Raw genomic sequence first — 14921 nt, forward strand, 5'->3', positions numbered from 1 at the left:
AATCCTTTTCCTTTAGACCAAAAATCCAATAATCTTAGAAATTCAATATCTTCTCAACCATATGTCCGTTTGACTCCGTTCAACTTCCAAAATTCCTCAAATCTCGAGATCTGTTTAATGGCACGTTTAGAGGTCAATAATAGGGCTTTATTTTTCGCCGTTTGTTGAGTTGTCCCGTTTCGCGTGTAGTTTCGGAGCCCGAAGACCCGGAGTCCACGGATTTCGAGGATCAAGCTCAAGATCTCGAGCAAGGCAAGTCACCTTTGATCATCTTGCACCTATAATTTAAATCTAAGTATTTCTTCTCCACAAATAATGCATGGATAGGATTAACACAAGAAATTTGGCCGCGGCTTGCGAGATAGCCTACTGGCCCCAATCAAAGTTGCTGCAATTACCCTCCTTGAATTATTGAACACTTAAAACCTCCTTTGTCGACTGTTGTGCTTCAATGCACGGGCCTTCAGGCACGCGCATTGGAACACCTCCCCTCAAATTTAAAAATATCCAACGATGGGTAAAACTTGGGGTTTTACAAAAGACTTGGAAAAACCCGACACCTGGGTCGGTGCTTGCGAACTAAAAGAATTTCCAAAATCGCAGACCAGGGGACGTGCTGGGAGCACGATTTCCTGTTCTTGCACTTAAGTACTGATTCCTTCGAATTTCATCCGAACATATAACAAGTACAACCACATGGGTGGAATGGGACACCCCTAGCTGAGTAATTAGCTAATCAGGGGAGCCTTGATGCCGGGAGACAAGTGGATTCGCCAGGGTGATGTCGGGGAGGACCCGTGGGCTTCCTGGCACAGTATGGTCTGGGACCTAACCTGTTGTTGGTCTGGGACCCCTCTCGTCGGCATATGGTAAACCTGTGTCGGCTCTCGAAATGCCTTGTCATGAAAGCCTCAAGGTCACCAGACGTGGCTGTTCTGCACGGGCTGGGTGATCCGGGTTAGTAATGTCGTGTGGGTAAAGTGTGCCCCCTCTGCAGAGGTTATTAAACTGTTCGAACAGTCATGCCCACGGTCATGGGCGGATGTAAGGTGATTCCTTAGCGTAGTTTTGTTTGACTACTGCTTTGTGAAATTGCTGTTGTGGAATGGGATCGATGTTGGGAAAATCTGCAGCTGATGGATCAGCTAGGCCCGGGTGGCTGTTTGAAAGCTGTTGGCCGGGTGCCAACCTTGCATCAATTTAAAGACTGATACATTGCACATACTCCGACCGGACGAGACACACTGTCTCATCCGTGTCGTTTGAGAAGCACTCACTTAGTTGTTTCAAAAAGGAGTTTAAATAAAATCAATTGCAAAAACAATAGCCTTTCCTTTGAAGCCTGCATTAAACACTTAATTCCCATGGCTTGCTGAGTACTCCTGTACTCACCCTTGCTCTATATAAATAATCCCCCCTAGTTGCTGAAGAAGATGATGTAGATCCTGCCGACGAGGAGTTCTTCCAGGAGCAAGTCGGCTACGATGAGTTTTAGAGTTTCGGCCTAGTTCCCAAGTCGCGCCTGTGATGATTGGTCCAAGTCTTGGCTTCCGCTTTCCCTTTTGTAATGCAGTTGTGAGCTCGGGATCTGTCCGCAGCCCAACATTACTGTACTCCTACTCTATAATAAAGAGACCTCTGTTGCTATGATATTCCATCTTCCTGTGATACCAGCACTGTTTCCTAGGACTGGTATCGATTAACAGGTTAATTTGGAGCGTCACGGGCTAGTTCCGTTCGGGGCTAGTTCGGGGCGTGACCTTTTTCCAATCTCACCAAGTGACCGGCGGTGAGGAGGCCGATGACGGGCTACAGGGAGGGTGCCAAAAGTTGCGAGCGGAGAGGAGAGGAGTGGCGCGTGGTGACCGGTGGAGAGAGGAGCAGCGATTGACAGGGGAGAGGAGCGACGCGCAACGGCCGGCGGGAGAGAGACGAAAACCGCGTGGCGGCCGGAGGGAGAAAGGAGCGGCGACCGGCGGGATAGAAGAACAGTGTGCGGCGTGGAGGGGAGAGAGGAGCGGCGCATGTTACCGGTGAGGGAAAGGAGCAACGCACGGCGGGAGAGAGGAATGGCACGCATTGGCCAGTGGGAGAGACAGGAACGACATGTGACACGGGGGCGATAGAGAAGCGGTGAGAGGAGCGACTTGCGGTCACGGCGGCCGGAGGGAGAGAGGAGTGGCTCGTGGCGGCCGGCGGGGGAGAGAAGAACGGCGCGCGGCGCAGCGGGGAGAGATGAGCGGCTCGCAGCGGCCGGCAGGAGAGAGGAGCAGCTCAAGGCCGCGTGGCGAGGAGAGAGGAGCGGCTCACGGCGGTCGGCGGGGGGAGATGAGCGGCTCACGGTGGCCAGCGGTAGAGAGGAGCGGCTTACGGCGCGGCGGGGAGAGAGGAACGACGCGCGGCGTGGCGGGGAGAGAGGAGCAGCGCGCGACAGCTGGAAAGAGAGAGGAGCGGCTCATGGCGACTGGCGGGATACAAGAACGGCACGCGGCACGACGGGGAGAGGAGCGGCTCGCGGCAGCCGGCAGGCGAGAGAAGAACGTCGCGCAGCGCGGCAGGGAGAGAGGAGCGGCGCGCGGCGGTCGGAGGGAGAGAGGATTGGCTCGCGGCGGTCGGCGGGATAGAAGAATGGCGCGCGACGGTCGGAGGGAGAGATGAGCGGTGTGCGGTGGTCGGTAAAGGGAGCGGAGAGGCCGACGGCCTCAGCCTCCCCGTCTCATCCCTTCGTTAGAGAGATCTCAGGGTGAGATGGAGAAAAGTGGGACCCAATGACATGTGTCCCACTATTTTTATTTTCTTTGTTTAACTGACACGTGGGTCCCGCATATTTGTTTAATCTTTTAGTTTTCAATTTTTTTTCCAGATCAAACTGCCACGTGAGCACCACGTCAATGTCACATGGGATGAAGACCTAGTTAAAAGATTCATGTAGGCGCCACATCAGCCAAAACCGGGGACAATACTACCGAGGGACGTTGTTTGCATGGTTTTATAAGTTGAGGGATGAGTGGTATTCGGTTTTGCAGTCTAGGGATGTATTTCGAACTCGGTGACAAATTGAGGGACCTAGAGTGAACTTATTCCAATGAAGAACCGCCCAAGCCCAGTGCGTCGGCCATCTGAAAGAATGAAGGCCCGTGTACGGGACGACGGGTCCGATGCCGCCTCCCCAAGCAAAGCGACGCGAAGTCGAGAGGTCAAAAGGCCGGCGTCCCGTCCACGGGGGTCCACGTCGCATCGCAGGCGGTGGGGCCCATGGCGTCGTCGTCGCCGCCGTGGCTGCTGCTCCCCTCCTTCCCCTGGCCTCCCCCGCCCCCTCCCGGCTCCTCCTCCGGCCGCGGCGGCGGAGGAGGCGGCGGCGGGGACCCCGGCGACTGGAAGCCGAACGTCGTCGCGGCGTTCGCCGGCGCCCAACTCGGCCGCGCCCTCCGCCGTCGCCTCGCCGGCCTCCTCCGCTCGCCGGTGCTGCTTCTTACCCCTGCCCGCTGTTTCACTCCGATTTTGGGATGTAGACTCTTGGGTTTCCACCGTTGCGATATCCAGCCCATCCGCAGCTATTAACCGATTTCAGACTCTTGGTGATATGCTAGTTTTATTAGCTGTGATATTATCATGATGTGTTAGTGGTTTGTTACCGTAGAGCATTTCCACTACTTCCGTTTATTAAATGGATCGATAAATTGCGTGCTTAATCACACAATTTATTCTGAACTGAATTGCACGATGTGTAGGAGGCGCGACATCTTGGTGCCTTGCCGAGAATAGGTGACATTTGGTTTGAAGGATCAGACTCATTCGCCACACACTCGATTCTTGGAGTGTTGGAGAATGCGCTCTCCGCACCATATGCTTGCAGCTCTGTTTTGTTCAATGGAAATGGATCGGACAGGAGGTACATCGGTAGGGGGAAGTTGCCATCCAGAAGGCCAAGTGGAATCAATTCGAAGAAGAGGCTTTGGACTAATATTCTTCTTGCTGTTAATATTCTGTAAGTCATTGCTCAATTCATGTTATTGGTTCCTCCTTTGTTGATAGTAAGCTTCCTTCTACATTTGTGGATTAACATTGTTCTACTTTCACCGAAGGGCTTATGTCGCTCAGATAACTACACAAGGACGATTACTTATATGGGGGGCTAAGGTTGGTCTGTTGGTTTTAATTTTCATTTCATTTTATTCTGATAACTTTTAGTCTAACTCAATTACAAACCATGATTTTAGATCAACAGTATGATTGATAGAGGAGAACTCTGGCGTCTGGCTACATCATCTCTTCTTCATGCAAATCTTGCTCATCTTGCTGTATGTATTTGTGTCAGTTTGTGTTTATAATCTAAGAAATAACATTGCTAATTTTCCTTCTGATCATAATAATGATGCAGTTCAACTGTTTTTCTTTAAATTCAATTGGACCTATGGTGGAAATGCTTACTGGTCCTAGAAGATATCTTGCCGTGTATTTCACTTCGGCTCTGGCAGGTATTTTGTTATTACCTATGTTTGAGAACATATATATGGTGGTGATAGGTGAACATTGCCTGTCTTCCTTTAGTTTTGTCATAATGAATTCTTCAAATTTTGCCAGGTTCATTAATGAGTTATCGCTATTGTGCGTCTCCTGCGGTTGGTGCGTCAGGGGCCATTTTTGGATTGGTATGGTTACCCTTAGCTTTTGATTTCAGTCATAGAAATAAGTCTAATCATATTGTTGGCAACCCAAAGGACCATAAGAGTTTAAAACTAGTTTCAAGAAATCCCTGGTATGGTTTCTTATGTCACACCATTTGCATGAACTTTATCTGCACATGTCCAGGTTGGTGCCTATGCTGTTTATACGTGGAGGCATAGGAGATTTTTGGGGCATGGAAAGGAAAGTTTAGAGCATATTGGACGCGTTGTTATCTTGAATATGGTATTGTTCTACTTATCTGCCTGACTTTGTTCTTGTTACCAGCTTTCTATCGTTTTCATTTTAGCACTTCTTTTGTGGTTATCATCTTTAACAAATTGCTTAAACTTTGCTGTGTAAATAGGGTATGGGTCTCCTTACAAGGGGCATTGATAACTGGGGCCATGTAAGCCTCCTAATCTTAGTTCAATGTATGAAATATTTACGTAATGACCTCACTTGACACTTGAATAATGGCAGTTGGGAGGCTTGCTCGGAGGCATGGCTATGGCATGGTTCCTCGGTCCAGCTTGGCAATATCAATATGTGTCAAAGGACGGAAGAGCGGTGTTCAAAGACAATGCCCCTATTCTCCAACTAAGCAACGGGAAATGGTTGAGGTAGAATTTTGTATTTAAAACGGATTCCTAACTTGTGTGGGACACAGAAATTGAAGACTGAAGAGAGGTGGGGTTTGACACTGCCATTCTGCCAAGGTGATGGAGTGGACGCCTAGTTTGGACTTTGGAAAGCTATTTCCAGGGAAACTCCAGCTCCAAATCTTACGCAAGGGCGACATTGAGTTCGCCTGAGTCATTATTTTTGGATATAAGTTGCAATTGTCTACTGTGACAGATTATAGCTAATCAATACTCAAATAGTCACCTCAGCAATTGTATTTAACATGCTTATCAGTGTTACTGGAGCCCAACTGGCACGGTGTACATGAATCCATATTTGATACAGCTAACTATAGGCTCAAGTGTATCAATCTATTTATTTTTGGGGTGAGATGGTGTAAGTATCTGCTTTGGATATTGATGATTGTTATCACTACTCTTTTCTTCTGATTTTGTGCCCAAGATGTCACAAGACGTAATGACTCACGACAAACAACAATCTGTTCAGGCAGCACATATTTAGCACCAGCTAAATTTCAGAACTTGTTTACGGGATGGCCTTTGACTTGTTTCCGCAGGCTATCAGCACAACAAATGGACAAACGACAAATGTCGCAGAAAGACGGGTGTAAATGTATCGTATTATGCTCAGTATATGATGATGTTACAGGAAACGAACAGTCGTATCGCAAGATACAACATCAATTCGACTATGGTAAGTCATTACATTCTCCTCTACCATAAGCACCCAACCCTTCGGTGAGAAACTTGATATTTGGTAGAGGCGTAGGGCAGTCACCTTCGTGACATAAAAACCCTGGTAAATTAGCATAATACAGACCTATATCTACAGTTATACTCCAACTCTGAAGTGCGAGAAACCACCATACAGTTAGAAGTAACCGATAAGCAAAACCTGCCTTTTTGCAGTATGATTGCTCATGATTGCATTCATAAACCTGCCTTTGCAGTACGATCGCTCACGATTGCAACTCCATGCTTCAGGAGATTTCAAGAAGCAAACTTTGCAACCACAACCACCTTGTGCACTGGTAACTCTGTAGGCAAACAGTCCAGGGCACCAGCCAAGTCTCACTTCAGGAATGGAGAGCTGCAAATTTTGACAATGGATGTCAAATGAAATATTTATGTTCAATGAACTGCTGAAGAATAGCGAACTAAAAAAAAGAGCAAAGCAGCACAGATATATAAAGAAAACGTACATAAACTGGTACCTTTTGTAAGTATTTTAAAAGGTTGAATTAAATTATTAGGATGGCATGACGTTAATATACAAAGAAATCAAAATGCCCGGTTCACCTAATTCACCTAACAGCATATTGATTCACAGGTTAGTACCACACCACTAGTACACCTACCTGATTCATTGTAAAATTCTAGATGAAGCGAAAAAAATATCTCACTCTATCACTTCAGGAATATAATGCCAAACTAACAAAGTGTAATGTAAATTTATTATTATTACTAAGTTGGTAGTTGCCATGGAAATCAAACAGTGCAGTTCATTATTAGGTTAGTGTAGTCAAGTCGATCAATGCTAAATCTTATTCAGGAGTTACCATATCAAACCAACCATTCAAAAGTCTTAATCATGAAATATTGAAGCAAATAATAAAGTAAACACTTCATAGAATAGGGTACTTACAATATGGGGAAGGGGCAATTGAAGGGGGGGACTTGGTTTTTCGTCGCTTCTTCCATGGAGCCGTTGAAGGTCGAAACACAGGCAATGAGGGTGAAGGTATTGACATCATTTGATAAGTTGGTCCAGGGACTGCACCAGGTAAATGATTGGGAGGATCTACATGACCAGGAATTGGTGGAAAAGCTGGAGAAAGATATGGGGAAGGAGCAACAGATGGCTGCGGGGAGTGTATAAATGGAGGTAGCTTAGGGTCTCTGCGAAAACAAGGTGGTTTGCCTGTTGGGCTACCAGCGGAAGAAAAGCGGTCACAATTGAAACATGGAAAGCAAGGATTTGTGTCAGGCAAAGGGGGTGAAGCTTGAGGAGGAAGACTTGGGTTCATATATGTTGGAGGTGCAGGGTAATGGATGCTCCCAGATGGTGAGAAAGATGGTGGTACACTTGAAGAAGGGAATGGAGATGGAGATGGAGATGGGGATGGGGATGGAGATGGTGAAGGAGATGGACTCGGAGATAAATCTGAGATCGAGTGCTGTAGGTATGATGACAGTTGAACACCTTTTACTTTACCAAATACAGAGTGATTAAGCCCAAGGTTCCTTGCATTGGGTTCTTTGATTAGCTGAGCTAGTTGTTTCAATCTATATGGTAAAAGAATGCTGCTCCCATCTAGAACAGATGCCTCAATAGTTGCCGGGGCATCAACTGAAGATCCAATCTCATTCCTGAACTGCAAATATACTTTCTGCACATATATGACAGAGGGTGTAAATTTTAAACACAAACACATACAAATTTGTAACCAATCAGGAGGAAATTAAATCAACAATACCTCGTAGGACCTCAAGTTCAATCCAAGCTTCAACTGGTCCTTTAGCTCTGTAATATTACCCAAGATCTGATAAATGGAATTGTTCAACACAAAGTTGAAAAGAGGATCCGCCCATACAGAACCAGACTGCTCAGGAATTACTGTAATTCCTCCAGGGAACCTCAACAGCTCAACGGAAGATGGATGGCCAAAAAGTGGTTCTGTCAACGATAGGTTCACCTGATTTAGCATCATCGCTATTAAGGATGATCTCAGCACACTTAGGGCAGGCAAACTTATTGAGGCTTCTTTTGGAGAAGGAAGAACACTAAAAACCACATTTGTGGAGTACTTAGAGGTCAAAGAGCTCATTGACACAATGGAAACCTGTTTCAAACAATAAGAGAAGTCCATTTTAGGTCCTCAGGTCTCCCTGGGGGGGGTCTAATTTTCACTCCTAGGTTCACAAGTGGACCAGAGTGAAAATTATGAACCTTTAAATTAACAAATGGTATATGCAGAGGAAACAAAATTAGTAAAAAAGAAACAGGCATCAGGCACCTTGCTATTAGGAATACCAATTTCTTCAAATATGTCACCCCCTAGTTTATCCATGTGAGCAGCAAGGAATGAAACTGGCTTTTCCAAGGTAAAACCAACCTGGATTTCAGCTGAATAAATGAAAATTGAAAACACTATCAGTCCTCAAATACATTATAAGGCAAGAGACATCATCTAAATTTAACAGTGTGACATAAAAAAAATACAAACAATAGCTGTGCCAAAAAAACAAGACGATTTCTGGAATACTCTAAAATCATTGCCAAATCAATTATTAATACAGTATACCATATAAAATGAAAATGGCATGTGAAATAACGAGATACTTGAGAAGAATCACTGAGGCACTTCCACGGATGAGAAAGTAATGAAGGACTGCGCCAACTGCCAACAAATGCAATATAGCTAAACAATACTAGTTAAGGATGCAAATGAGTAAACAAAAAGATGGCATAGCATTTTCATTCAACAATATACGGTGTAAAGAAAATTGGTATCAATGAGAAGTAGAAAATGCAATGATGGAAAAAGTGATGCAAGGATTATAAGAGGAACATTACTATATGCAACGACTAAAGTTGATTATAAAGGTTCTGGATATAATTAGTTATCATCATATGAAACTACAAATTTGGTTGGGTGGAGGCTGAGTTTTTCCTTAGAAACCTCAAATTTAGGGATCTAAAAGTTTCCACCTGAGGCAGGCAGCATGGATTTCCATATATGAGCTTGAAATTTATGACATGTACGATGAATTCGAGAATGTAAATGTAAAAAGTTCCATATATCCAAAGCCTGAAACATTAATATAAAGCAATTTCCATCCAGTCCTAAAAAACATCCTATGCTTAAAAAAAATTTTCCACAGCATGTGCCTCTCAAAAGCAATTTCCCATTTCCAATGGAGCTTATCTACACTCACTACATAAGAGAAGATATAATCAAATGGAACATATGAACTTTCTTTCTTGTTATATAAGCACATAATGAGTATGGAATGTCAATCCTATAACACAACTTTGTGAATAGTACACGAACAATAGGGTAACTAGGAATCTCAAATACTAGGTTATCTATAAATTTGCGCATTATATGAAATAAATTAACAACACATCTACTTACTTAAAGCATTTCATATTCTAAAATATTATCAGGCACGGTACATAGGTCATAGCCAGCTCCAAGGATAGCTACTCAATGACTTAATCTATTGTGATCAAACAAAAATATATATGTAATTTCTATGGTGAAACAAAGGCACAAAGAAAATGGCATATTTGTTAAGCCTTCATTCACAGTTCATACTTCGATCTATTGTGATCAAACAAAACTATCTATGTAATTTCAATGGTACAACAAAGCAAATGCCATGCTTGTCAAGCTTCCATTCACAGTTCATAGTTTGCACATCATAAGACCAAGTACCCATCAAACAAAATAGTCAACAAACGGCTTTTACAGTTATTGCCAAAGTGAAGCAAATCTTAGCGTACTTTTATCTTGAGGCACCATCATCATATTATGTAGCAGCCATGTTAATCAATAAATCAACTCCTGTTATTACCGCAGTCACTAGTACTCTAAGAAGAAGAGCAAATCGCACATCTCGGTTGACCACACACTGCAAGCTTGAAAACCTACTAGAAATCTCCAATGACCAATAGACAATTACACGTTGTGCACAGAATAAGGAGTGGGTAAACCAAGTACTACCATACAAGCTTTTGCTCTGACATCTATGTCGCACCAGAGTACATCGACCATCCAATTTAATGACCCAGATCATACAAGAGATTTGTAGGCATTACCACGTAAGATTCTGATAACTAATTACGAGGGAATGCGATTTTCGCTAGTTGGGAACTTGGAATAGCAAAACAGCGAACGAACCAGGCGTCGCACAAAACCCGGAACACCGGAAACTACAAAATTCGCTACTAAAACACGCAAATCCTAGCTCCATGAAGGCGGGATCGAAGTGTCAACACTCGGCATGAGATCCCCAAGCAGCAATTCCCCCATCCCATCATCGATCCACCACTTCACTAGACCTAAACCCACGAATCCCCATACCCTCGCACCACCGGAAGCAAAATTTGACCGGGAAGAGCTCACCTCCGAGCACGTCGGGGTCGTCGGAGAGGAACCCGTGCCCGCCGGTGGGCACGAGGAGCAGCAGCGCCGAGACGAGGACTCCCACGGAGAGCGCGAGCACGAACACGCACCGGAACGACGCGGCGCGGCCGATCGCCCCGGCGACGGCCCACACCCCTCCCCCTCCGCCGCCGGCGATCTCGAGGCCTGCCGCGCCGCCGAGCTCCACATCGACGGGCTTCCCCATTCCGCGCGCATCTGACTCCCCTGACCCTGACAACACCGCGACACTCTCCCCGCTCCTCCTCCTCCTCCTCCTCACCACCACCACCGCCGCCGCCGCCGCTGAGGCCGTCGCTCGCAACCGCCTGCGCCCGCGCCGCGCGAGGTGCGGTGAGGGGCGGCGCCTCCTCCTCCTCCTCCAACCTCAGCTGCTGGTGCGCCGACTGTTGGTTGAGTGCGGTGGTGTCCTCGTCGTCACGGCTAGCGTTTTTTTGGTTTTACTCGCCTTCTGTTTTTTCGCGTTTGACGTGGCCGCCCTTCGCGATCGCGGCCAAAAATGCGGGGGATTTTGACATTTCTGTTTTTTTTTTCTCACTTCGCGCTTAACCCCATGTGCTACGCGGAAATATTTATACTTCCAGAAAAAAAAAAACTTGAGCAGTACAATAGCAGGCTATATGCCAGTTATAAACACATGTCGAGAAGATAAAAGAAGAAAAAGATAAGCAGCGGGCTATAGATTTATAGCCAACTACAGCACAGGCTTCAAGATGAAATATATGTATGATAGATGAGACCATATACTAACTAACAGATGGAGTATATGTTTATATGTTAGTACTATTATATAACTTAGCTATTAAATTAACTATAAACAATATGGAGCCAGTAGTTAGTTGTACTATTAAACTTGCTCTTATATTCGTAATTGTACCGTCCGTGTGGGCATCGGCGTTCCTCACGCACTCACGCTGCCCTTTTTTCTAAACCAACTGCGACGGGAAATCCCACCACCTCTTTCCCAACCAAACCCGTGCATGTGAGGACATGTGGATAGATAGGTCACTTGTCAATTTGATATGGAGTAGTACAAAAAATGTGATGCTTCGGTTGGTGAACCTGGGCATTCAGCTGTGTTTTTTTTTTCTTTTTTGGTGAGCTGACCTTGTGTTTTGCTGTGTGTGTGTTGGCCTGCTGTTGGGTAGCTCCCTGGTTATTTCTGATTTTAGTGGGATTATGCAGGGACTGTGTCATTAGGTGGCCTTGATTTGTTTGCTTGGTCCAATCAGTTAGCTGGAGTGTGGTAGGGAGTGTATGTGATGATGTGGAAATTTTGGATGTGTGATTGATTGTCTTTACAGCAAGTTAAGTTGTGCACTTGTGCTAGAGATAATGGTTATTTACTATGATACGACTATGACATAGGTGTAAGTACCTTTTGGTATTTTCAAAGAAAAAATGAAGCCTCCAATTTTGTTAATTATAAACATGGATGAAGGGCATATTTAGAACATAGGGAAGAGAAAACTATGCAGCTATATATACAATGTATAGAAGCTAAAAAATACTTAGGAAAGCTCAACAATTCCGTAAAAAATAAGGATGCAAGCTAGGTGAGTAAACAAGTTTTTTTTCCCGCTTATCCCAATTCTGGTTTACTTTTTTCTTTCAAATTTTGTGCTATCATCTGAAAATAAACTTGTAAGTGGATTTTTTTTTTTGCCGGCAATGAAATTGCCCACTTATGTCCCTAACGAAAATGTCGTAACAAATGAGCTGTAAGAGACTACCATTACAAATAACATAGAGATACTCTCTTCCATGCTACTCCATTCTTTCCACATTATAAGTCGCTTTGACTTTTTGGTAGGTCCATTTTGCTATGTATCTAGACATAACTGCTACTTCCTTCGTTCCACATTTTAAGTCGCTTTGACTTTTTGTACAAAGCGACTTATAATGTGGAATGGAGGGAGTACTACTTAGTTTGTTTTCATCTTTTATACAGATAAGTCGTTATCACATTTTATCTCGTTATCACACTTATCGTGTTATTTCGAAGTAAAGTATTTGTGAGTAACTAACCTTCAACATTAAAATTAGAAGAGCTAATTACCTATAAATAATAAGTGATTGATTGTTTGTTTCATCACGATTAGTCGTTCCACTGGAACAGTTTCTAGGTGTCATTATCATTGACAGTTTAATGGCATGCTCTTCCTATGACCACTTGTGTACACACCTAGATAAAAGTACTCCTTTATAGAAATAAAAATAACTAAAAATGGATGAGTAGATAGTTCAAGAAGACTATGTTGGTGAAATGGTGAGCCATCAAAAATCTGTCGTCCTTCTGGAAGAAACCAACCATCATGGAGTACTGTAGTAGTATTCGTGAAGAATTATCACAGGTGGAATTTGTTCCATTGGTTGGAAAAACATCACCATCACTAGCGGTTTTATCTTGTCGCTATGATTGTCCAATCCATCGTGGATAGCACTCAACAAAATAGTTGGAGAGCAATTCCAAGAAGAAATAGGGACATAACTTTTTACACAGATGCTCAATTATCTTTTCTTTTCTTTCATTTCTATGTTGGTTGTGTCTAATTGTGGTACCACACCCAGTGATGAAGGCAGATTAGAGACAAACTTTGAGTTAAAAGTATAAAATTAATATCTCTAGCCAACAATAAACTAATTTTCTATACAATCGATCACCACTAGGTAAAATGTAATAATTTTTTTCAGCTATGCTCATAACAAATTACTCAATATAATATACGATGGAAAAACATGTTTGAAATAAATAAAATATAGTTTTCAGAGTGGAGGTTTTTAGCCCAAATTTCATATTCTATGTCAAAAGTGACCAAGCAAGTACTTACTGGAGTTTAGAATGATTATGTTAAAATCATAAAATAAATTGACAAAAAGAAAACTATGTTTAGGAGTGGCGAATGCAACTTGGCTCATGGTGGGGGTACATCTGTACCATACCACCTCGGATCCGGATCATCTGACTTTGGGGTGGTGTGCAATTATTCTATATCCATCGTCCATTCCATCCTACGGCTCTTGATTGCTCTTTCTCCTTTCCACTAGTGCACAACCACACAACATTTTCTACTATGCCACAAAATCAGCCCAACAAGAAGGTGCCAGTAACATGCATGGATATCAACTAATTTTACGAGTTCATTTGAACATCTAACTCCTAATTTTATAGAAAAAAATATAGTCCAAAACACATATATAATGTAATTATAAAAACTATCATATGATTTAAAAATGAACGTCTGAGATGTTATTGTAGGATTTCACCTCCCCTCTCCCCAAAGAAAAAACCAAGTATATACCCTTACTAATATATGCATGTATACAATTTATATTATAACAAAGTGTCTAGTTGTCCGAGAGAGCGAAAGATCTATTTATATATTATCATATTTGAACTAGTATGTTAATTTATCACTGTTTTTCTAACTATGCCTTTTAAATTCAAATCATGAACCCCATTAGGAAAAAAATCTGGCATCGTAGACCAAGAAAATACCCCCCCCCCGCTATTATAAAATATGAGCATTTCTGGCTATTTACCTAGAAATGCTTATATTTTGGAATGACAGGACTTCCAATTTCCTTGGAGAAAAGATAACAAACAAATTTTCTTACACGGCGGAGCTAGCAAACTTTGAAATTTTACTAAATTTGTGTTATGGTAAATAAAAATGGACCATCAAATAAAAAACTATGAGTATATGTGCAATTTTGAAGGATAATTTACATAATTTGACCCTCATGAAAATATAGGAGCACACAAGATATATATCCATTACACTACTATTAGTGAAAAAAGAAATAGTATTGGCACCTATATGGAAGAGCCAAACCACGAACAAAAGAGAGAGAAAGGGGCTTCGTAATGCTAGCCACGTATTTGGAACAATTAATATGATGCCAATTCCCTAGGAATTGATCAAAGTTTCCTAATTGATACTAATGACGGGTGAAATTAATTAGGAATGTTTCCCTTATATTTTTTAACTTCAGCATCACTACTACAATTAATAATAGTCTTTCCCGACTTATTACACTGATAAATCGGTTATACTGTACGTTATCTTTATATCTATAAACAAACGCATACCCTTCTTTAAACGCATACCCTAAAAGAAGGAACGATTCATCTAAGTAGAAACTAGAAATATTTCTCGAGGGGGCCCACTATCGATCAAACAACGAAGATTCGACTCATCGTTGGATTGAGATCTGACGGTCCAACTTGTTTCTTCAACCTCCCGCCACCTACACTTGTTCCATCTGTTAGTGTAAAATCACCTCTCAGCTTCCCATACGTTTCATGCCGCCATATTCACCATCGGTTTTTAACAATATAGTTCCCACGCCTTTATCCTGGGTGTAACCATATCTAGCTCACTCCCTCGTGGCTATATCAACAATACCCTATTATCTACCACCTAGAACGATGTCGAGC

At 43.1% G+C, this 14921-nt stretch overlaps 1 protein-coding gene across 1 annotated transcript; it reads left to right on the plus strand.

Moving 5' to 3' along the window:
• The first annotated feature begins 1512 nt into the window (after positions 1-1512).
• Positions 1513-5738, plus strand: LOC127784531 (RHOMBOID-like protein 10, chloroplastic). Its single transcript, XM_052311858.1, has 10 exons — positions 1513-2743; positions 2864-3462; positions 3732-3988; positions 4086-4140; positions 4221-4301; positions 4382-4478; positions 4585-4652; positions 4813-4911; positions 5033-5074; positions 5149-5738. The coding sequence occupies exons 2-10, from the start codon at positions 3256-3258 to the stop codon at positions 5290-5292; spliced, it is 1050 nt and encodes a 349-aa protein (XP_052167818.1). The 5' UTR covers positions 1513-2743; positions 2864-3255; the 3' UTR covers positions 5293-5738.
• The last annotated feature ends 9183 nt before the right edge of the window (positions 5739-14921 follow it).

Source organism: Oryza glaberrima, chromosome 9, assembly GCF_000147395.1.
Source record: "Oryza glaberrima chromosome 9, OglaRS2, whole genome shotgun sequence".
Lineage (NCBI taxonomy): Eukaryota > Viridiplantae > Streptophyta > Magnoliopsida > Poales > Poaceae > Oryza > Oryza glaberrima.